Below are 23,153 nucleotides of genomic sequence, written 5' to 3'. Positions count from 1 at the left end.
ATTCTTTCAGTTTGAGAAATGCTGAGCATGTTCTTTTTGGCTTTCTAATTCCAGGTCTGTTATATTTCATTATAATACTTTGTCTTCTTGAGCTGTCTTTTGAAATTTTCTGTTTAACTCTTTTACTTTATCATTTCTTTCATTTGTTTTAGCTAATCTATGTTCAAGATCAAGTTTCAGAGTCTCTTCTGACATCTATTTTGGCCTTTTCTTTCTTTATTGTCTTTAAAAATGATCTTTTGCTTTCTTCATTCATTTGTATGGTGTTCTTGATGTCATATCATAACACCTCTGGTCTTTGTTCATTAGTGTCTAATGCATCAAGTCTGTTCTTGAGATGGTCTCGAAATTCAGGTGAGATATACTCATGGTGGAGTCTTGATGTGGTGCTGTGGGTTAATGCACTGGACTGCAAAGTCTTTTTGAACCTCAAAGTCGGCAGTTTAAACTTACCAGCCACTCCTCGGAAACCTTATACAGGGTCGCTATGGACTGGAACCGAGTCTAATCACTAAACAACAACATACTCAAGGTTGTGTTTTGGCTCTTGTGGACTTGTTTTAATTTTCTTCAGCTTCAGTATTAACTTGTGTATGAGCAGTTGGTTTTTTCCACAGTTGGTACCTGGCCTTGTTCTGACTGATGATATTGTGCTTCTCCATCATCTCTTTTGACAATTTGATTCTTGTGTATCCCACTTGGCAGGTCCACATGCACAGTTGCTATTTATGTTGTTGAGAACATGTATTTCCAATGAATAAGTCATGGATGTTGCAAAATTGTATCATGTGATCTCCAGTGTCATTTGTATCACCAAGGCCATGTTTTTCAACTACTGATTTTTACTCTTTGTTTCCAACTTTTGTATTCTAATCACCAGTAATAATCAATGCATATTGATTACATGTTTGATCAATTTCAGACTGAATAAATTGGTTGTTGTTGTTAGGTGCTGTTGTTAGGTTTTTACTTATAGTGATCCTATGCACAACAGAATGAAACACTGCCCCATTCTACACCATCCTCACAGTTGTTATATTTGAGCCCGCTGTTACTGCCACCATGTCAACACATCTTGTTGGGGGTATTCCTCTTTTTTGCTAACCCTAAACTTTTCCAGGAACTGGTTGATCCTGATAATATGTGCAAAGAACTAGAGATAAAGTCTTGGCATCCTGGCTTCTATGGAGCATTTTGACTGTACTTCTTCTGAGACGGATTTGTTTATTTTTCTGGAAGTTCATGGTATTTTCAGTATTCTTCACCAACACCATTATTCAAATGCATTGATTCTTCTACAGGCTTCCTTATTTATCGTCCAACTTTCATATGCATATGAGGTGATTGAAAATACCCTGGCATAGGTCAGGTTTAGAAGTTGGTAGAACTCTTCAATTTTTTCATCAGTGGCTTTGGTGGTTGATGCATAAATTTGAATGATAGTTATATTAACTGGTCTTCCTTCTAGATATTATGCCTATCACAGACAGCATTGTACTTAAAATAGATCTTGACGTGTTCTTTTTGACAATGAATGTGACTCTGTTACTCATCAGTTTTTCATTTCCGGTTTAGTAAACCATGTTGTTGTTAAGTGCCATTGAGTCAGTTCTGACCATAGTGACCCTGTATAGGACTTCTGAGCAGTACCTGGTGACCAATATCAGTGCATTTCAGCTCCCTAATGGCTATGATATATATCTTTATGCATTCCATTTCATTTTTGATGACTTCCAATTTTCCTAGATTCATACTTCGTACATTCCAAGTTCTAATTATTAGTAGATGTTGTAGTTGTCTCTTTTCATTTTGAGTCATTGTCCCATCAGCAAATGAAGGTCTTGAAAGCTTGGCTCCATCCGTGTCTCTAAGGTCAAATCTACTTTGAGGAGACGGTTCTTTCCTAGTCTGTTGTAAGTATGGAAGCTCTGCTGAAACCTGTCCACCCTGGGTGATCCTGCTGGTATTTGAAACACCAGTGGCATATATTCCAGCATCCCTGCAACACGGAAACCAACACACTATGACAAATTGACAGATGAGTGGGGCATGTAATAGGTGGTGGTGATTAAAACCACTGGTATTCAAAAGCAGGTCATTTGACCCCAGGGCTTGTGTGAAAACCATGTCTCCAAAAGTGAGGAACTGTTTATCCAACTGGGTAATCATGTGAAACATAAGGAAGTGCATTTTTGTGATTACGTGTATGTGTGTGTGAGGGAGAGTGAGAAAAGAGAGAAATATCTCTTTGGAGTTCCTCAAGGGTTTTGTGACTTGGACACTTTAGAATACAACTGATACCTTGGTCTTATGGCTGGTCTTCTCTCGGGGTTCAGACTTTCCTTGCAGCACCATCTCACATCAGTACCTCCCGCCCACACTCTGCCACTGGTCTGATCTGCTGTCACCACGGGGAGTCTTCTACCAAGGTGGCTATCAGGGTAGTGACCAGCTCTGTGGTTTCTCTTAACACCTCTCTGGTTATTTATTGGTTGATGATTTCCCAGGGAGGGTTGTCAGGTTTTACTCAGAGGTGGCAGATCCCATCTTGAAAGCTGTGAAAGGAAGCTACAGTGACACTTGTGCCTTTAGGACTCTGCCTGAGGGAATGGAGGCTTGGCTATGAAGGTTGGGAGTAAGGGCTCATCATTGAAGTTAAAGGTGATTGTTCCCATTTTTCAGTTGGAGAGACTGAGGCTCAAGTGCTAATGGACTCTCTCAAGGCTGTATTGTTTAGGGACTGAGGATACTGTTTGGGTGATTTTATCTTCAAGAGCATCCAGGAGTGGTATAGTTGTCAGACTCCTGGGCCTTCTTTGGACCTAGTGCACATGGGGCTTACCCACTTCTTGAAGATCTGGGATCTGTTCAGCTTGCAGAGAGGTGAAATCTTTTTGGCCAGATAGGATGTCTGCGTGTGTACACACACCAAGAGGGGAGACAAGGGGCCTCGGATTAGCTCACTCAAGATGTTCAGAAGCAGTCATGGCCATTGCCTGCTCGGTTGTTGGAGCACGGTCCACGTGCTTATGTTGGCTGAAGTTGGGATCTGTAGAGTAGGGTTTGGGGTAAGCGTGTTGGGGTTGTTGATATTGTTGTTAAGTGCCATCGAGTCAGTTCCGACCCATAGCAACACTGTGTAGGGTTTCTGAAGAGCAGCTGGTGAGCATGAACCACTGATCCTGCAGTTCAAATGGCTTTGCAGTCTGGCGCATTAACCCACAGTGCCATACCAGGACCAGGGTGCAGTTAAATCCCAGGCTCTACCCTGTTTCTCCATTTCTGTTTCTCTCTCTCTGCAAGGAGACTTGGGGAGGTGGCATGTTATGGAAGCTCCTGACAGAGTCTTACGCCTATCTAAAGGATCTTACCCTTTCTCTGGTTTCTTTTCATGCTTTCTTCCCTTCTTCCATTGTTAGTTTGGCTTCTAAACTGGGGCTGGGGCAGGTTGTCCCCTGGGTCTGTCACTGAGGGCTAGGATCCTTGAGCAATCAACCTGGGTGGTCTGTATGTCTTTTCTGGCCTTGTAGGACATTAGGGGGATTAGGGAACCCAGAATGCTCCCCATTCTGCCCCCTGGTGCCTGTGGAGACTGTGTCTTTGACTCACTTGTCATTCCCCCTCCCCTCTCCTTCCCCCCCTCTAATCTACTGGGTCAAGGCTGACTTTATCCATGTAGCACTGGTTCGCCAACTTCCCCAGATCCCCATTCTCCTGAAATAGACTTACAAAGCCTTTTAAAATTGTTCTTTTAGGGACTTTACAAGTCTGGTTTTGGGAAAGAGAAGTCTCCTAGGTGCCAGGAAGGAAGGTGGAGCCCCTCAGAACCCCTTCCTTACATCGTGTGAGGGCCCAGAGTGTTTCTCGGGGGAGAACTGTATGGCATGAGACCTCTATGCCTTTATCACGAGCTGGGGATGACTGGTGGCTATCATCTCTGATACTCCTTTCCCTACAACACTGGGCAGGGTGGGCAACCGAGTCAAAGTGAGGGGAGCAGGCTGAGTCAGGGTTAGAGGTCAGCCCAGCATACCCATGGGCAGTCTGATGTCTGGGGCAGGGTCAAGTCTAATATTAGTGTTGGGGTCAAGGTTGAGTTGGGTCTGAGTACAGATCAAGTCTGAGTTCTCTATAAGAGAAACCTAGCTCTAAACTTTCCAATCTCTCTGTGAGACCTGCTTCTCCAAGGTGGCCCTTGCTGGTGGGCATGCCTTTTCTCTGTGCTGTCTCATGTGCTCCTCCGCACAGTTCTGCCAGGCAGCTGTTCCTATCTCTGTTTTGCAGATGATACACCCTGAAGCCCAAAGGGGGGCATTTAAGCATCAGATGGAGCTTAGATGAGTATGCCCAGAAGGTGGATGCAGATGCTGTGTCCTTGGGTAAGAGTTCAGATGGCGCAGGCCATGTGAGGCCGGAGAAGAGATGGCACTGGACTCATGGTCCAGTGTGCTCTTCCCTCCCGCCTGTCTGCTGGGGCTCACCAGCTGCCTCTGCAGCATCCCATGTGCTTAGACCCTCTTGAGCCCCCACTGTGGCTGGCAGGCCAGGTCCAGCAATTCTGCCTCTTACTTCCTGGCTGGTCTGGCTGAGGAGGGCTGGGAGGGGTCTGGCTAGGAGGAGTTTGGGCCCAGCCCCTCCCTGGAGTTGGGTGGGAGGAGCCTCACCCAGAGACACAGAGCCCTTTTGTCTGGGTTGCTGTGTGGAGCAGCTGGTCTGGGCTTTCTGGGTGTTTTTTTTTTTTTTTTTACATTTGAAGAATAATTGCATTGTCTGGGGGGCTTCTAGAATCCAAATCCCTCTCCAGACCTGCCAGGCATTCCAAAGAGACTCCCCTGGACTAGCCCCAGCATCCCTCCCTCTCTCTTCCCTGCATGGTGGAAGCCTGAGGCAGAGAGGGACCCCTCTGGGGACACTGAGGTGGGGCAGAATTCTTCAGGCACCAGGACTGTCCTTTGGGAGGTGGTGGTTATGTGGAGTCAGTTCCTACTCATAGTGAGCTTGAGGCTGTAAGTCTTTATTGGAGCAGAAAGCCTCATCTTTCTCTAGCTCCCGTGGAACAGCTGGTAGTTTCGAACTGCTGACCTTGAGGTTAGCAGCCCGACTTGTAACCACTACGCTAGAGACTTGTAAATCTTCAAGGTTGGTTGAAGAGGTTAATGACTGAGCTGTTCCTTGGTAGCTGAGGGTACCTGGAGCCCAGGACAGAGGTTCACCTTGACTAGGAAGGGACAACCTGGCTGGTTGAAAGGACTAGGTGTGCTTTGAGTGCTTCAGCTGGTGGAGTCTGGGAACTCAGGGGGTGGGGTGAGGAGAGTCAGGTTGCCTAGCAGCCTTGGGACCTTCCTCTTCCTCCCTGGGAAATGGAGTCCTTTACCCAGGGGTGATAAGGAATAAAAGAGGAGGCAGACACATTTGGAGGTAGCTTGTATTCAGAGAGGAGCCAGAGATGGGGGCAATTTTTGTCTCTTGTGTGGATAGGCTTTTGGTCTGGAACAGTATGGGGTTCTGTGGAGCCTGGCTCATTGTTGTATTTTTTACATGCTTGGCAACTAGCCAAAAAATTGGAAGCTCAAGTCCATTCAGATTCATCTTGGACAAAAGGCCTGATGATATAATTCTGAAAAATTGAAAACCCTACGGAGCCTAGTTCTGCTCTGACACATAGATCACCCTGAGTCAGAGGTGACTGGTGGCAAATGGAAATCAGCTGGGAAAAGACCTGCTGATTGCCCGGTGAGGACTCAAGTGCTGGGGAGGAAGGTGGGCCATTGATCGTCCTTCGGGTTCACTCACTGGCTTTGGGGAAACCCACCTTATGGGAGTCACTGTCAGGACGCTAGCCTGAGATCTTGGCCCTCCTTGGTGATTGTGGGGCTACAGCTTCACTCCTGTGATATTAGGCAATAGGATTTCCTGCATTAGATGCCCATGTTTTGAGGGAAAGAAGACTAGTGCAAGGAACTCACATTCCAAGGGTGCCTGTTGTTTCAGGAAACCTTGGAGCAGGCCTTGTTGGTGTTTCAAGCTGCATACAGTCACACAGCACAGGACTGGCACGTTCTCTAATATGAACTAGGTTCTCTGATGTGAGGAAGAACATTTCCCACAGGTCTTCAGACCGGAGAGTTTGGTCAAGCTGGAGGCTGTGGATGCTTGGGGAGCTGAGTAGTTAGGAGAATTGAAATCAGAGAGGTCAGAGGGTTGACATGATGGAGACTTTCCCATGCCTGGCCGTAAGTGCTCTATGAATTGTTGAATTTGATTCCCTGGTCCTGGTTCTGCTTATCTTTAAGAGAGGGTAGGTTGAGACTCGGTCAAGTTGAATAGTACTCAAGGGGTAAATTCAGGTGGGAGGGGCAGATGGGCTCCTGGGGAAGTTGGGGATAGAGGTGACAATGATTTAGGCTATGAGGTTGGCATGGCTTGATCTGATGCATAGTGCAAGGTCTTCCTCTGAGGAGATCTTTTGGTGCTCCAGTAGTTTTACCCATGATGGGGAAAGTACTGTGGTGTCCCTGGTTCAATTCTGGGCATTTCTCTGAGGGAGTCAGCAGGGTCAGATCTTGGAATACCGGGACTAAAACCTGTTAACCAGTATTGGTGATTAGGAGGGCACTCGTGGGTGGGTACATTTCTGAGGGCAGTTAACAGTGAGGCAGAGTGCCGAGGAGATGGCAGTCAATAGGAAGCTTGGCTGTCCGTGCCCACTCCCAGCCCTCCTCCATCCATCTGTGGGAAGGGGGCCTGCTTTCCCTCTTTGCCTCTCTCTTCCCCTCCTGAGTTTCTCTTTCCAGTTTGGTTTCCTGGTACTTTCAGTCAGAGCAGCATTGACTCTGGGCAGCACCAGAGATGGTGGCCTGCAGGCCAGAGAAGTGGAAGGCAATGGTCAGTGGGGCATCTTGAATCTGGGGGTAGGGGCACTCTATGCTGCTGGCCTGATTTCCTGGAGCTACCAGGTATGGCTTGCTTGGGGACGTGGAGGCATGAGCAAGTGGGTCCTGGCACAAGTGTTGGGCAAGAGGCCCCAGACTCCCACCCCCATTTTGCCATGGAAGTGGGAGCAAGAAGGCAAGTGTCTGCTGCCTTACACTTCCCTCCTCCCCTCCTCCTCCTCCCCGGTCTGGCTGAGCCAGCACTTCTTTCCTTTATCTTCTCGAAAAGTACAGGGTGTTCTGTTTCTCCTGTGCATACAGATCAAGGAGCGGATGTTATTTATTTATTTATTTCCCAAAGGTGAGAGAAGGACAGGCGAGGACTGAGGAGATAGAGGGAGTCTTCTTCTTCCTCAGTGGGCATTTTTTTTTTTTTTCATTAAAAAAAAAAAAAGAAAAAGAAGGAAAGAAACAGAAAGAAAATGTCCAAAAGGGAAAGTAAAGGATGACACAAACCAACAAAACAAGTTGCTGCTGTCCCTGTTACCCACCTCCCCTTCCCTTCCCAGGGTTCTTCTCCACCCAGGCTGGAGATAATCCTGTCAGCATTTAGCAGATCACCCAACATAGAGTAGGTGTTCCTGGATGTGGTTCTGTCTTCCATCCTTCAGTTTGGACCCTACCCTGTGTTGGCTCCCTGGACTGATATGGGGACCTCCGGGCAAACTCCTCATGTCTCTATCCTCTGTGGGCTGTAGAGGCTTCTCTAGCTTCTTGGGATGCAAGGGATTGACAGGGTCCACCTGGGACCAGGCCAGTGCAGGGACAGACTGTGGGATTACCTCTGAGGGTAAGGGTACAGGTACCTGCTTCCACCCTGGCACCTTCATGTGTTCATGTCTGTTGAGGTCTTTGAGACCACACTGTGTAGGAAGCTGGGGGTCCTTCTTTGTTTGTCTGAAAGGTTTGCATTTCCCCAAACCCATTCCTGAATCCCGTTCCCAAGACAGGCTGCTCATAAATTAGGTACAGAACTTTACCGATTATTGTCACTTGCAAGGTTTCTGAGAATACAGCCTTGTGATCCCCACATAGGGCCCTCTTTGACTGTCACCATAGTGTGTAGAAGACATGCTGAAAGAAACAGAGGTGCCAGCAGCTAGGAAGTTCATGTCCTGGGCTGGGCAGCAGCAGTCTTTCCGCCTAAACCAGCTTTCCAGGCAGCCTCTGGCTTTCAGAGGTAGGGAGTCTGGCTGGGTGGGGAGGTTCCCAGTTTAATTCCAACTACAACCTGGGCTCCAGGGAGCTTGTAGAGACTGGGTTCCCCCAGTAAAATCTGAGCATCACTGCAGTGTTTTGGGGTATTCTCTGGCAGGGCTCAGGGTAGCGGTTGAACCGGGAAGAGCAGGGTGCTGGCAGACGACCTACCCCCTGGTCCTGGGGAACTGGGCTGTGGGGGCGGGGCAGGCAGCAGCGCCACGTCGTCGCGGGGTGTTCGTCAGCACAGTTGGCACAGGGACCTCCCAAGCAGCCCCAAGCACGCCGCGTGTTTACAAACCTGACGCAACGCCTTCTCCCCTGCATCGCATCCTGGGCTCCAGGCAGCAAACATATGGAGGCGTAGGAATCGCTGACCCTTCTTTCGCTCTCGTGCTGTCTCTGTAGGCAGCCACATCCTCACCTCTAAATTTAGTCCACAGGAAGGACAACTTAGGGGAAGGAGGAGAGGAGAAGGGAGGCAAGGGGAAGATAGGGCTTGAGCCAGCCCTGACCTCCATCTCGACCCTCTTGTCTTTTAAGGAGGCAGAATGGGGTACCCATTGGGTGGAATTTGGGGGAAAGGAAAGAGGAACAGATGGAGATGGGAGGAAGCCAGGCTTGAGCTTTCCCAGCATGGCCTCATCTGGGAAGGCCAGAACTGCTTTGCTTTGAGGGCAGGGAGCCAGTCTGAGGGGACAGATCCGATCTCTAAATGGGGAGACCCTGACTCCGAAAGGCCGAGACCCTACATCTGAAAGGGAAGCTTCTGCCTCTGAGGGGGCTGTGGCCCTCCTTCGACTCTGTCCTGCCTTGTAGGGAGCAGATCTGCACTGAGTCAGGCAGCCTGGGCCTCAGTGAGTGCAGGAGCCCTAGAGGAACCCGGCTGGCTCAGTGGGCTAAGGGTTGGGTGGCTAGTGGAAAGGTTGGCAGTTCGAAACTATCAGGCGCTCTGGGGAGAAAGATGAGGCAGTCTGCTTTTGTAAGCACTATGGAGTAGTTCTCAACCATCCTATAGAGTCACTATGCATTGAAACTGACTGGATGGCAGTGAGATTTTTTCTTTTTTTTGAGAGTGAATGACTCTGGTGGAGGCACGCAGTCATTCCAGCCCAGGCCAGAGCCAGAGGCTAGTCCAGGTGTTGCAGGTGGAATATGTGGGGAGGTGCAAGGAACAGTTTCTCATAGTTCATATCTTTTAAAGAAGACTCCTTTGCTAACCATATAAGAAAAGATATTAGAGGGCCCTGTTCAAGGTGCGATGGAAACCTTAGTGGTCAGATCTTGATAAGTGTGGAGAAGGAAGTAGGAAGTCAGAATGTGGCAGATTTTTTTAAGGAAAGCAGGAATGGATATCTTAATTTTTATTAAAGTGGGGCATACAGCAAATTACACAAATCTTAAATATTCAGACCAGCAAATCGTCTCTATACACCTGTGTAATAATCATCCCATAGATCAAGATAATCTAACATTCCCCACATCACAGAAAGTTCCCTTCTGATCATTTTCAGTGTCTCCCCCCACCCCCCGACCCCTATTGTCCAGAAGTAGTTTCTCATCTGACCTCTTATCACATAATTGTTTTGCCTGTGTGTTTTTGATCGTCATATAAGTGGAGTCATACAGAATGGGCTCTTTTGTCTCTGACTTCTTTTGCTCACTATAGTATCTTTAAGGTATGTCTCTGTAGTTGGGAGGAGCTTGGTGATGTAATGGGTTACCCATTAAGCTGCTAACCTCAAGGTCAGCTGTTATTGTCCACCAGACGCTCTGATGAAGCTTTCTGCTCCTGGAAAGATTTACAACCTGGAAAATCCTGTGCAGGGTTGCTATGAGTCAGAACCGACTTGATGGCTCACAGATGCTACCACCACTCTTTGGGAGTATCAATAGTTCAGTTCTATTTATTGCTGATGAGTATTACAGATGTAGCACATCATATTAATTGATTCTTATGTTGATGGACATTTGGGTTTTTAACCAAACCAAAACCCTGCCATGGAGTCGATTCCAACTCATAGCAAACCTATGTAGGGTTTCCAGGACTGTAAATCTTTATGGGAACAAACAGCCTCATCTTTCTCCTGGGTGGGTTTCAATTGCTGACCTTGAAGTTAGCAGCCTAACCCTTGGCTCCACCAAGGCTCCTGTGGGTTGTTTCCGGTTTGGGTTGTTGTGACCATTCTTTAGCGTGTCTGTTTGGTGGAATAAATCCTACTTCTCTTGGGTGTATTCCTAAGAGTGGGATTGCTGTATCACAGGCGGGGTATGTTCGGCTTTAATTAGACGTGGGTGATAGCTTTTTATATGTTCCCTGCAATCACCCTCCACCCAAATAGGTACCCCTGTTGTTTGATGTTGTTATTGTCACTGAGTCAGTTCTGACTCCTAGCAACCCTATATAGGGTTTCCATGGAGTGGCTGGTGAGTTTGAACCATCAACCTTGTGATTCAAACCAACCTTAAGGTCAAGTGCTTATCCTAAGGCACCACCCCACGACTCCCTGTTGTTAGATACTGGATGTTAATAGATTCTGCAACTGTGCCATTGAAACTTCAGCAAAAGCTGCTGAAATCTAAGCTCTTGTCAGCGAAGGAGCAGGGACAGAATCTGAGTTGAGTGACTCCTCCAAGATCATCATCAGATACCTCCAAATACTCATGGCCACTCTGGGCAGAAAAGGGTAGGCTCCAACTTCCCAGGCATCAGCTCCCCTTGCCTGGCGTCTCTGAGCAAGCTGGCTAAATGTAACTGTCAATTTGATGTCTGGCCTCTGGTACCACGGGTCCTCATGGTCCACTCTTTCCTTGGCTCCTTGCTGCTTTGTGGTGAATGAGGGGCTGGGTGGTCAAAGAAAGCAACCAGAAACCTGCCTGGAATAGCAAAGGCTCATTCAGCACCAGCCTCGTGGCACTTTCTGAGGCGGGGGGGAGTGGTGAGGGTGGAACTATGTCCTGCCCACCAAATTGCCACCTTATTGAGGCTGTGAAGTCCAACAGAAGGCCAGAGGAGAAGACAAGGGGCAACGGTGAGAGAGTGCCAGGGAAGAACCAGGCAGGAAGAGAGTAGCAGAGGGCCCAGTGTTGTATGTGAGTATTCTTGGTTGTATGTGGACACCCTAGGGTTGACATGGGCATCCTGGGTTGTTTATCTTGGGGCTGGTACATTCTGGACTACAGCTGCTGTGCCTGCCGGCTGAGCAGGCACCAAGATCAGGATCTCCTGACTTTGGCCTTCTCCACCATCCCCTCACTGGCTAGCTCTTGCCTTAATTTTGGGGCATACAGCCAGGGAAGTGGCAGTGTCTAGCTGCTAGGTTTGGTGTGGAATTGATGGATTTGTAGACTCCCAGCAGTTCTGCTTCGGTGCCCACGATGCATCTCTCCTACCTTGCATTTCTTTTTTCCTTATTCCCTCTTGCCCACATTCTTTGGAGATGGCTCTGGCCTAGGTTCTTGGGGAATGGAAGAGATGTCCCTCCTTGAGGGCTGAGTGTGATGAAAGTCCAAGTATATCCTGTAGAGCACGTGGGAGGGAGGCTGGAGCCCATGAGCTGGGCCCTCAGCATTCAGTGCCCTGCCTCCCTGCCACAGGTTCCTAGGAGGCGAGTGCGGACGGTATGCAAAGTTGTGAATCCAGTGGCGACAGTGCGGATGACCCTCTCAGTCGTGGCCTGCGGAGAAGGGGACAGCCTCGCGTGGTGGTGATCGGCGCCGGCTTGGCTGGCCTGGCTGCGACCAAAGCGCTTCTGGAGCAGGGCTTCACGGATGTCACTGTGCTCGAGGCTTCCAGCCGCATTGGGGGCCGTGTGCAGAGCGTGAAACTTGGTGAGTGCCACCCACTCCCGCCCTAGCCAACTCCCACCTCCTGTCTCTCAGTCCCTGGCCCTCCTGGAGGCTGAATTCTTTTTAGTTCCTCCCTGTGGGGTAAGTGCTCCATCATACACTTTGTATAGACATTTTCAAGAAGCTCTTTGGCTTCTCAGAGCCTCCGTGTGAGGTGAGAAGAGGGGCTCTGGCCTCTTTTTGAAGAACTCTGGCTTGGTGCTTGACCTAGGGTTCACAGTGCTTAGGATGGAGGGGGCATTCAGATTCAAGCTCTCTTGGCACCAGGTGGGTCTTTTTTTCTATGAGAAGGGGAAATCTATAAAATCCTGTTTGTCATTAACCTTTGAGTGAGAAGTAGTATATTATGACTGAGCACTACCCCTTGGGTAGTGGGAACTCAGCTCAGTGGAGGTGGAAGAGGATTTGGACTTCCTTTTATATGATGTACATTTCTTGGAAATGTCAGAGAAGAGGTTGTATAGTGATGAAGACTATGCAGAAGGCACCCAGATAGGGGCTCAGGGTGGGCAGCTATTGCCTGGGGGACCTAGGGTATGGAGAATTTACCTGAAATACAGCTGAGGCATTTGATCATTGAAAGGCCAAGTGGCAGGGGACCATGAAATGGCATAGTGGACAACATACTGACCTGGAGTGTGTGGGCTGTGTGGACCCTCCAGAGGATTTTGTGATTGTGTCTGTTCCCACACTGGGCAGCAGGGTCTACCAGATACTGTGACCATATGATGGGTGGGGAAGCTAACTCAGGAAGGTAAATGGTTGGGCTTAGAACAAGTAGAGCTTGCAGACACATGCAGACCTGTTCTCTTCTTGCAGAAACTTTAATCACATTCAGTGTCTCCCCTTATGCATTTCTTGGAAGCTGTATGTGATGGTCCACTCATCATCCCCGGGCACAGACAGGAGCACATCTCGTAGTGAAGGTGAAAGCACTTGTGCCCAGCTAGGAAGCCGTAGAACTCTGCACTCTGCTGGACTGGTTATGAGCCTCAGGGAAGGGGGCTCCAGGCATGGTGATGATGGGACAATCAGGGTCTGACATAGAAGCAGACACAAATTAAAAGGGAAGGAAAGACAAAAAGAGATTGCCTAGTTCCTGGGGTATTGTGTACCAGATCACTGTTGCTATATAACAAACCATCTCTAAACATAGTAGATTAAAACAACACTAATTTATTTGCTTACAATTCTGTGTGTCAGAAATTGGGGCAGTGTTTAGACAGTTAGTCCTTTGCTTGTCTCACCTGGGCAGCTGCTGTCATTTAGTGACTTGACCAGGGTTGATTGGTCTAGGATGGCATTACCCACATGTCTAGTGGTTGGTGTTGGTGATTGGCTGGGCATGTCTTTCTAACAGGACAAACCTGGATTTCTGTCCATGGTGCTCACATTCCATAACTGAAACTACAAACCGCTTGAAGCCTAGACTCTGAAGTTCACAAAGTGTCATCTTCAAATCACAGCAAGTCACAAGGCTAGCCCAGATTCATGGGGTGGAGTAATAGACTTCACCTCTTGCAAAGCCATGCTGCAAATGTACATGTCCACAGTGATGGGCAGGATTATTGTAACCATCCTGGCAAAAAATATGCCACACATAATACCTTGAAACGGAGTCCTGGTGTGGTGCTGTGGGATAAGCACTGGACTGCAAGGTTGATTTGAACCACAAGGTTGGTGGTTCACACTCAATCAGCTGCTCCTAGGAAACCCTATACAGGATCGCTATGAGGCGGAACCGACTTCACGATGCCCTTATCTTAAATCAGACTTCCCCCAAAAAAGTTCCAATTTACCGTCTTTTCACTGTTTCAGCTTCCTTGTGAGCTAGGCACAGTTCCTAGATTGGAAGAGGGAACTGTGGCCCAGGCACACAGGTAGTTTGCCTCAGAGTACCTGTGACCTTGGCTGTGGGTGGATGGGGTACTAGAATCTGCTTCTAGGCCTGTCCCATCTTAGTCTGTTGCCCCCCCCTCCCCCCCCCCCCCTAGTCAGATTCTCAGGGTGCTGGCCCCTCTTGCAAAGGATTAGAAAGTTTAGTTTTCCTGGATGTTTGGGTTTTAGACAGCCTTGGGTGGGGAGAACTTCCCTGGACTGAGCTCGGAGGGGGCTACTTTTTGTCTGACAGAGAGAGACCAATGAGGAAGGTAGGCCTGGTGCCTGGGTGTTAATTAGATAAAAGAGGGACTAGAAAAGAAGAGCCTTCTGGGGTGACTCTGAGGCCACTCATAGAGTCATTTAGGGTGGCAGGTATCACAGCTATGAAGCTGAGTTCCATTGTGTGCTATTCATGGCTTCCACTGGGAACTTTAAGTCTTCTGGTTGGCTGCCAGAGGGGAGCCATAATCCCTTTTCTGCCCTGTCGTAGTGCGTGGAAGGATCCTTTTGGAGAAGGAAGGTGAGATCCCTGCCCCTCTAAGGTCCTGTTATTGTCACCCTCAGGACACGCTACCTTTGAGCTGGGAGCCACCTGGATCCATGGCTCCCATGGGAACCCTATCTATCATCTAGCAGAAGCCAACGGCCTCCTGGAAGAGACAACTGATGGGGAGCGCAGCGTGGGCCGCATCAGCCTCTACTCCAAGAATGGCGTGGCCTGCTACCTTACCAACCGCGGCCGCAGGATCCCCAAGGACGTGGTTGAGGAATTCAGCGATTTATACAACGAGGTGAGGGGTGAGCTGGGTGTTGGGGGCTGGGAGCACCCCAGCATTGTTGGAGGAGCCAGGTGATCCTTCTGGGGTATTTTGTGATCCTGGTGGATATCTTGTTCTCTGGGACCTGCATTTGGAAAAACAGGTCAATTTGAGGAAACAATGAAGCTGATGAATAGAGAAGGACTAGGCAAGAGATTACTATTATGATTAAGTATTTCTTCAAAAAGACCTTAGCTATCTTTTGTTAGGTCCTAGGTACTTCGTGGGGGCAGTAGTTGTTGTGTATGTATTTTTCTGGGTACTCTTATAAATAATAATTTTTAAAATGTATTTTCTAGTATATATTGGCATATATTGATTTTTAACTGTCTAGCTAAATATTTTTAATAGTCTATCAATTCTATTGGCATCCTGGTATGGCACTGCAGGATAAGCTATACCAGGATTCCAACAGGTCCTTGCAACTGCTCCTTGGAAACCCTATACAGGGTTGCTATGAGTCAGAAGTGTACTTAATAATAACAAATTAATTGTATTAACTTATATTCAATTTATGAAATTTTGGTATATGATCTTATATGAAAAATGAAAATTTGGTATTTTTTTCTTTCTAATCCTCAGACCAGCATTGGCCAATAGAATTTCTACAGTGATGGAGATGTTCTAGACCTATACTATCCAATATGGTAGCCATTAGCCACATGTGTCTATTAATACTTGAAATGTAGTTAGTGAGACTGAGGAGCCAAATAATTAATTTAAATATAAATTGCTGTAGGTGTCTGGTGCTTACTGTGTTAGCACAGCCTTAGATCATTTATTTTTCTTGCCTTATTGTCTTGGCTAGTATCTACAGTACAGTGTTGAATAGAATTGGTAATGGCACACATCCTTGTCTTATTCAGGTTTTGAAAATTCTTAAAAATATTTTAATATCTTTCAGTGGTGCTGTGAACTTCACTGAACAAGCAAGGTAACATGTGTAGGTCTTGCCTTCTGATAGCTTGTCATTTATAGTGTAATGACCCTTAACTCTAAGTCACTCTATTGGTCCTCAAGCACCTACTGTGCAATTTCTATATCTTAGACATGGGAAAGGAGAAATAACACTTGGGTTAGCCCATGCACTATAGAGGATAGGCAACTGCACTTAAGGGATCTGTCTCACATACCCATACTTTCATAATGTCTCGTGTGTGCACCCACAAGATTTTTTGTCCACATAGTTCAGTGGTGCTTTGTAGTCCCATATACTCAGGGCCACTCAGAGACTGACTAAATGATTAATGAGCAGACATGAACTTGTAGTCGTCAAAGCTGACCTTCCTAGAAATGTCACACCCTGATTCCCAGGTTATTTTAAGCATGGGTACCTTTTGAAAATGACAGTCAGGAGTCCATAACTTATTTTCTTGAAAGTCTATCACCACTTTTAGCTGGTGGCTTTGATTTTTGAAAGAAAAGAATGTGGGTCATGACCAACTGAGGTGGATAGTGTTGGTCATCAAACTGGAGGGTAATGCTTTAGGTCAGATGGAGGAGGCATAATCATGATGGCAAGAGACAGATTTGTGTGTTTGGCTCTTAACGAATGCAAGAGACCATAGTAAAGAGGTGTGCTCTAAGCCCTGCCTGAGGGTAGCGTTATAATAAATATATAGGCTCCAAATCCAATGACTCATTTTAATGCACTTTATTTGTTACAAGAGAAATGAATGTGTTTAATATTGTCTTCTAGAGTGTGAGCTCTAGAACAAGACTAAATTGTTAATTGCCATTGAGTTGGCTCTAGCTCATGGTGACCTTATGTAGAATAGTAAAATGCTGCCAAGACCTGTACTGCCTAGGTGATCATTGGTGTGTTGGAGTCCATTGTTGTGACTGTTGTGTTGGTTTATCTCATTTATGCCAACCCTTTGCTTTACCAAACCTCATGTCCTTTTCTCCTGATTAGTCTTTCCTGATCACCTGTCTAAAGTAAGCAAGCTGGTCTCATTCGCCTTGCTTCTAACGAGTATTCTAGTTTTTTATTTTCTAAAGCTGCCTTCTTTCAATTCCCACTAATTCCATTTCTTAGCTGGCTAAGTGGGCAAGTTATTGAGCCTGTCTGAGCCTCACTTATTTGTAAAACAGATGCAGTTGTACCTACTTCATGGGTTTGTGAGGCCTGATGAAATGTGGAGAGCCTTAGCATTAGCTGTTACCCACCTGTCTCATTTTCCCTTGGTTGCCTTGGGAAAATGCCAGTTAACACAGGACAGGAGACTGTATGTACATGACAAACCCATGTTTAGTGAAGCCTTCATAGTGGTTGACATAAAGACAGAATCACATCGATGGACTAAATTTGGTACTCTAGATGGGCTACCATGTTGCTTATCACCCAAAGGAAAAACACCTAAGGGAGGAGGAGGCAAGTTGAAGGTCCAGTGCTTTGGCAGTGGTACTAGATATGGAATTTGTTGAGGACTCCAGTTAAGGCCAAATGCCCAGCATCTTGTGACTACAGGGAGGGAAAAATGAACAATTTAACTCTTTCTTCTTTCTGCGTTCTACTTCAGAGACATGTTTAATTCATGTTTCTATCTTATATGGCGGCCTTTCCTTTGAGTGGAATGACATGGGGTGGGGGTGCATGTGAAAATCAGTAGGTTATGCCTGCTTCCATAGTTTATGGCCTATGCCAGGGCTGAGTGTTACAAAACAGACATTGTTCTGTGACTGTGTACTGTCTGAATTAAAACTTGCTTTAGGAAGGGAAGCACACCTTTATAACATTATTTAGCAGCTACCACAGATGTTTGGCCAAGATGCAACATGTGCCAGTGTCCCAGGAGGATAGGCAGTGGGTATGGGATCAGGTTGCTTTCTTGCTCACAACCTTTCAAAAGTGTTGTCCAGGGCCTTGGATGAAAAAGTCCAGAGCCCTTGACACAACTCTCTGGTCCTCTGTGTCCTGGCCCCTGCCTGACTTCCCGAAGTCCTCTCTTGTCACTTTCCCTCTCCCTGCTGCCCACTTCAGCAAGATGGAACCATTCCCAGGTCCCTGAAGATATTCTCTGTGTCTCTTCTAGGTCTTTTGAGTATGCTGTTCCCCGTGCCTGAAATACTTTTCCTTTCACTCCCACTACCACTCTGTCTATTTCCTGACTGTCCACAGCTCTGAGTCTTGACTTTCACAGCACATTTTGTATGAGCAGCCCAGTAACACAGTGTCTCCCAAACTTGAGTGAGGCCAGGGTTGCTCACCATCATAGCTGTCTCAGGATGTGTTTGTTGAGTGAATGTTAAACTTTAGATCTGGCCTTTTGGGGATCCCATGCCTGCTTCAGTTCTGGATTACTTCCTTTTGAGATAATTCATTAGGCTGGAAGGCAGAGGTGATAGGACCTGACTATAAGGGACCATTAATCATTTTCGATTGATGAAGTGGGAGAGAGGGCTTGTTGCGGTGGAGCTGTGACCTGGTCACCGTGTCCCCTTAGCACAGTATTGAGAGTGACTCTGGTTCAGCAAGGTCTCAGGCACAGCATACTTGGGACTGTTTCAGTGTCACCACTATTATGTGCATTTTGCTGTTCAATCAAACAGTGCTTACTGCTGGGGCCCTTCAAGTCAGAGATGGAGGCGGGATGCGGGCACAGCAGATGTGTTTTCAGCATCCCGGGTCTCTCTGGCAGGTCTATAACTTGACCCAGGAGTTTTTCCGGCGTGGTAAACCAGTCAATGCGGAGAGTCAGAACAGTGTGGGGGTGTTCACCCGGGAGGAGGTGCGCAACCGCATCAGGGATGATCCTGACGACCCAGAGGCCACCAAGCGCCTGAAGCTCGCCATGATCCAGCAGTACCTGAAGGTATTTTTCCTGTCTAGGAGCATGGTGGAGTTTTTGAGCCAGGGTCGGGGAGGGAGTGCTGCCCTGAGGTCCTGTCCCTCCCCTTGCCCAGCTCTGGTGCTCACCTGGTCTGTCGGTCTCCCCACAGGTGGAGAGCTGTGAGAGTAGCTCACACAGCATGGACGAGGTGTCCCTGAGTGCCTTTGGGGAGTGGACCGAGATCCCTGGTGCCCACCACATCATCCCCTCAGGCTTCATGCGGGTTGTGGAGCTGCTGGCTGAGGGCATCCCTGCCCACGTCATCCAGCTGGGGAAACCTGTCCGTTGTATTCACTGGGACCAGGCCTCGGCCCGCCCCCGGGGACCCGAGATTGAGCCCCGGAGGGAGGGTGACCATAATCACGACCCTGGGGATGGTGACCAACGGGGAGAGGAGCCCCGGGAGGACGGGCGGGATGAGGATGAGCAGTGGCCGGTGCTGGTGGAGTGTGAGGACTGCGAGGTGGTCCCGGCAGACCACGTGATCGTGACCACGTCACTGGGCGTGCTCAAAAGGCAGTACACCAGCTTCTTCCGGCCCGGCCTGCCCGCTGAGAAGGTGGCTGCCATCCACCGCCTGGGGATCGGCACCACTGACAAGATCTTTCTGGAATTCGAGGAGCCCTTCTGGGGCCCTGAGTGCAACAGTCTACAGTTTGTGTGGGAGGATGAGGCCGAGAGCCGCACCCTCACCTACCCGCCCGAGCTCTGGTACCGCAAGATCTGTGGCTTTGATGTCCTCTACCCACCTGAGCGCTACGGCCACGTGCTGAGCGGCTGGATCTGTGGGGAGGAGGCGCTCGTCATGGAAAGGTGCGACGACGAGGCAGTAGCTGAGATCTGCACAGAGATGCTGCGCCAGTTCACAGGTGAGAGCATGCGTCACTGCCTCTTCCGCCTCTGCAGCTCTTGCTGGCGTCCTCTGTCAGAAGAGAGCTCTGATCTATAGGCATTCTCATGGCCAATCTTTGGAAGGGGGTCACTAGGCCATTCTTCCAAGATGCCTCTGGTGGACTCAAACCCTCAACCTTTCCGTGAACAATTGAGTGTGCTAACCATTTGCACTCCCCCTGGGACCCCCATCCTCTGGTAAAAACCACTTGCTGTTGAGTTGAATCAAACACATGGAGATTCCATGTGTGTCTGAGTCGAACAGTGCTCCACAGGGTTTTTAATGGCTGGATTTTTAGAAGTAGATCTCGAGGTAGGTTTGAACTACCAAGCTCTCAGCGCTACCCACTGTCATCAAGTCAATTCCGACTCATAGTGACCTATTGGATAGAGTGTAACTACTGCTTACGGTTTCCAAGAATGTAGATCTTTGTGGGAGCAGACAGCCTCATCTTTCTTTTGCACAGCAGCTGTTGGGTTTGAACTGCTGACTTTGTAGTTAGTAGCCTAACATGTAACCCACAGTGTCACCATGGCTCCTTTTGTGCTACCCTTGTTCTAGTAAAGTATTGTCAAATCAGTTCTGACTCGTAGTGAACCTGTATAGGGTTTCTAAGGAGCACCTGGTGGGTTTGAACAGTAGACTTTGCTGTTAGCAGTTCAGTGCTAATCCTGTGGTACCATGACAGGACTCCCTAGGGACTCTGAATTTCCTATGGCTCTCCCTGCTCTGAGCGGGCATTCCAAACTGATGGTGCAGTGGTTACCAGGAGAGCCAACCATCTGGTGCCACGGCTAAGCCTGCTACTCCTGAATTGCTGAATTGCTCTCTCTGTTTCTGTTTGGAGCTTGAAGCACTCAAAAAGACAGGTGCTGGGTTTATTCTTATTTTTGAAGGCCTGGTGGTAAAACACACACACATACAAAGCCAACATAGACATCAATGCCATTTACCTTTCTCCTACCCAAAGTGCCTTTCTAAGAGTTGGATTTGTGTCTTGCTGTCCATCTACACTATTCCATAAGGAAGGAGCTTTGGGATACAGTGGATTAAGCATTGGGCTGCTAACTGAAAGGTCAGCAGTTCGAACCTACCAGCTGCTCCAAGGAGAGAGATGAGGCTGTCTGCGCCCATGAAGATGAACAGGTTCAGAAACCCTGTGGAGCAGCTCTGCTCTGTCCTTACTGGGTCTTTGTGAGTCAGAATTGACTTGATGGCAGTGAGTTTGGTTGGTTTTGGTATCTCATAAGGGCCTCCCAGGAGCCTGTGAGGTTAGAAGGGGAAATGAAGGCCCAGAGAGATGAGGTTCTTGTTGAGAGCACTGGCAGGTAGGAAACTCAGGCCCCAGCCTCCCTGTACCCCCACTTACTTCCCTCCTGAGCCCTGGGGGCAGGGTGAGGCTGGGAGTGATCACTCAGTGAGGTTTTCTGATGCAGCCACTTACTCTCCTTTCCCTCGGCCCTTCTGACTCCCCAACAGGGAACCCCAATATCCCGAAACCTCGGCGAATACTGCGTTCGGCCTGGGGGAGTAACCCCCACTTCCGAGGCTCCTATTCATATACGCAGGTGGGCTCAAGTGGGGCAGATGTGGAAAAGCTGGCCAAGCCCCTGCCATACACAGAGAGCTCCAAGGCAGCGGTGAGTGTGTGTGGGCTGTGCAGGGTGAGTAGGGGTGTACGAGGGTATGGGTGTGGGTATTGGTACAGGGTGAGTAGGGGGATGTATTAGGATACCGGTGTGAGTACTTCGTAGAGGTGTGTGTGGGGTCACTGCAGGGTGAGTAGGGGTGTACGAAGAGATGACTGGGTACCTCATACAGGGGTATGTTTGGGGATCTGTGCAGGGTGAATAGTGTATGTGGATATGCTTTTGGGGGTTTCATAGGAGTGAGTGTGTGTGGGGGTTGTGCAGAGTGAGTAGGGGTATATAAGGGTGTGGGTGTTTCATAGGGATATGTGTGTGTGGGGGGTCTATACACAGTGAGTAGGGGTGTATGAGGGAATGAGTGGGGGGTGTTTCATAGGGGTGTGAGTGGGTGGGGCAAGTAAGGATGTCTGAGGATATAGGTTTGTGGGTTTATGAGGGTATAGATGTGTATTAGAGTAAGGGTGTATGAGGATACAAGTGTTTCATAGGTGTGTGTGTGTGTGGGTGTATGAGTGTAAGGGTATAGGAGAGTATTGGTATGTATGAGAGTAAGGGTATTTGAGGATATAGGTGTGTTTCCCAGGTGGGTGGATGTATGAGGGGATAGGTGTGTTTCATAGGTTGTGTGTGTGGGTGTATGAGGGTATGGGTGTGAGGATTTAGGTGTGTGTGTATTAGAGTAAGGGTGTATGGAGATATAGGTGTGTATGAGAGTAAGGGTGTACAAGTGTATAGATGTGTTTCATAGTTGTGTAGGTAGGTGTGTATGAGAGTAAGGGTGTATGAGGATATAGGTGTGTTTCATAGGTGTGTGGATTTATGATGGTATAGGGGATTTCATTGGTTTGTCTGTGTGGGTGTGTGAGTAAGGATATAGGGGGTTTCATAGGTTTGTGTGTGGGTGTATGAGGATCTAGGTGTGTGTGTCAGTAAGGGTGTATGAGGGTATCGGAGTGTATGATGAGAATATAGGTGTGTATCATAGCTGTGTGGGTGTATGAGGGTATGAGAGTGAGGTTGCATGAGGGTATAGGTGTGTATGAGAATAAGGGTGAATCAGGATATGGGTGTGTGTGGGTATATATAGTTGTGTATGAGAATAAGGGTATATGTGGCTATAGGTGTGGGTACATGAGGGTATAGGTGTGTGGGTGTATGAGAGTAAGGGTGTATGAGAATATAGGTGTGTTTCATAGGTGTGTGTTGATGGTTGTATGAGTGTAAGGTTGTATGAGTGTAAGTTCATAGGTGTGTGTGTTTGGGTGTATGAGGATATAGATGTGTTTCATAGGTGTGTGGGTGTATGAGAGTATAGGTAGGTATGAGAGTAGGTTATATGAGGATATAGGTTTGTTTCCCAGGTGGATGGGTGTATGAGTGTGTATGAGAGTAAGGGTATATGAAGATTGGTGTGTGTGTATGGGGGAACGGGTGTGTGAAGGTATAGATGTATTTCATAGGTGTCTCTGTGTGGGTGTATGAGGGTATAGGGGTGTATTATGAGCTTATATGTGTGTTTCATAGGTGTGTGGGTGTATGAGGCTATAGGCGTGTATGAGAGTAAGGGTATATGAGCCCATAGGTGTTTCCTAGATGGGTGGGTGTGGGTGTATGAGGGTATAGGGGTGTTTCATAGGTGTGTATGAGAGTAAGGGTGTATGAGGATATTTGTGAGTTTCATAGGTGTGTGGGAGTAAGGGTATATGAGCCTATAGGTGTTTCATAGGTTGTACATGTGGATGTATGAGGGTATAGGTGTATATGAGAGTAAGGATGTATGAGTATATAGGTGTGTTTCCTAGATGTGTTTTTGGGTGTATGAGGATACGGGTATGTTTCATAGGTGTGTGTGTGGGTGGGTGTATGAGGGTATAGGGGTGTATGAGGATATTGGTGTGTTTCATAGGTGGATGTGTGTGGATGTTTGAGGGTATAGGGGTGTATGAGGATATAGGTGAGTTTCATAGTTGTGTAGGGGTGGGTGTATGAGGGTATAGGATTGTTTCCTAGGTAGGTGGGTGCATGATGGTATAAGTGTGTATGAGAGTAAGGGTATATGAGGGTATAGGGGGTTTCATTGGTTTGTCTGTGTGGGTGTATGA

General features: G+C 47.8%; 1 protein-coding gene across 5 annotated transcripts in view; it reads left to right on the top strand.

Annotated features, from left to right (window-relative positions):
- SMOX (spermine oxidase) overlaps positions 1–23,153 on the top strand; it is a 62,056-nt gene that overhangs the window by 21,692 nt on the left and 17,211 nt on the right. For 2 of the 5 annotated variants that reach the window (XM_006877680.1, XM_006877679.1), the window contains exons 1-6: positions 11,753–11,960; positions 14,424–14,650; positions 18,319–18,492; positions 18,620–18,852; positions 19,012–19,379; positions 20,882–21,042. In XM_006877680.1, coding sequence (XP_006877742.1) covers positions 11,753–11,960; positions 14,424–14,650; positions 18,319–18,492; positions 18,620–18,852; positions 19,012–19,379; positions 20,882–21,042 — 1,371 coding nt within the window. Of the gene's footprint in view, positions 1–11,726; positions 11,961–14,423; positions 14,651–18,318; positions 18,493–18,619; positions 19,380–20,881; positions 21,043–23,153 lie in introns of those variants that run through there. The other 3 variants (XM_006877678.1, XM_006877677.1, XM_006877681.1) reach the window with 2 other exon arrangements.

The sequence above is a fragment of the Chrysochloris asiatica genome, unplaced genomic scaffold, assembly GCF_000296735.1.
Source record: "Chrysochloris asiatica unplaced genomic scaffold, ChrAsi1.0 scaffold00555, whole genome shotgun sequence".
Classification (NCBI taxonomy): Eukaryota; Metazoa; Chordata; class Mammalia; order Afrosoricida; family Chrysochloridae; genus Chrysochloris; species Chrysochloris asiatica.
Note: the sequence above shows the minus strand (reverse complement) of the source record. Positions and strands in the feature narration are given on the sequence as shown.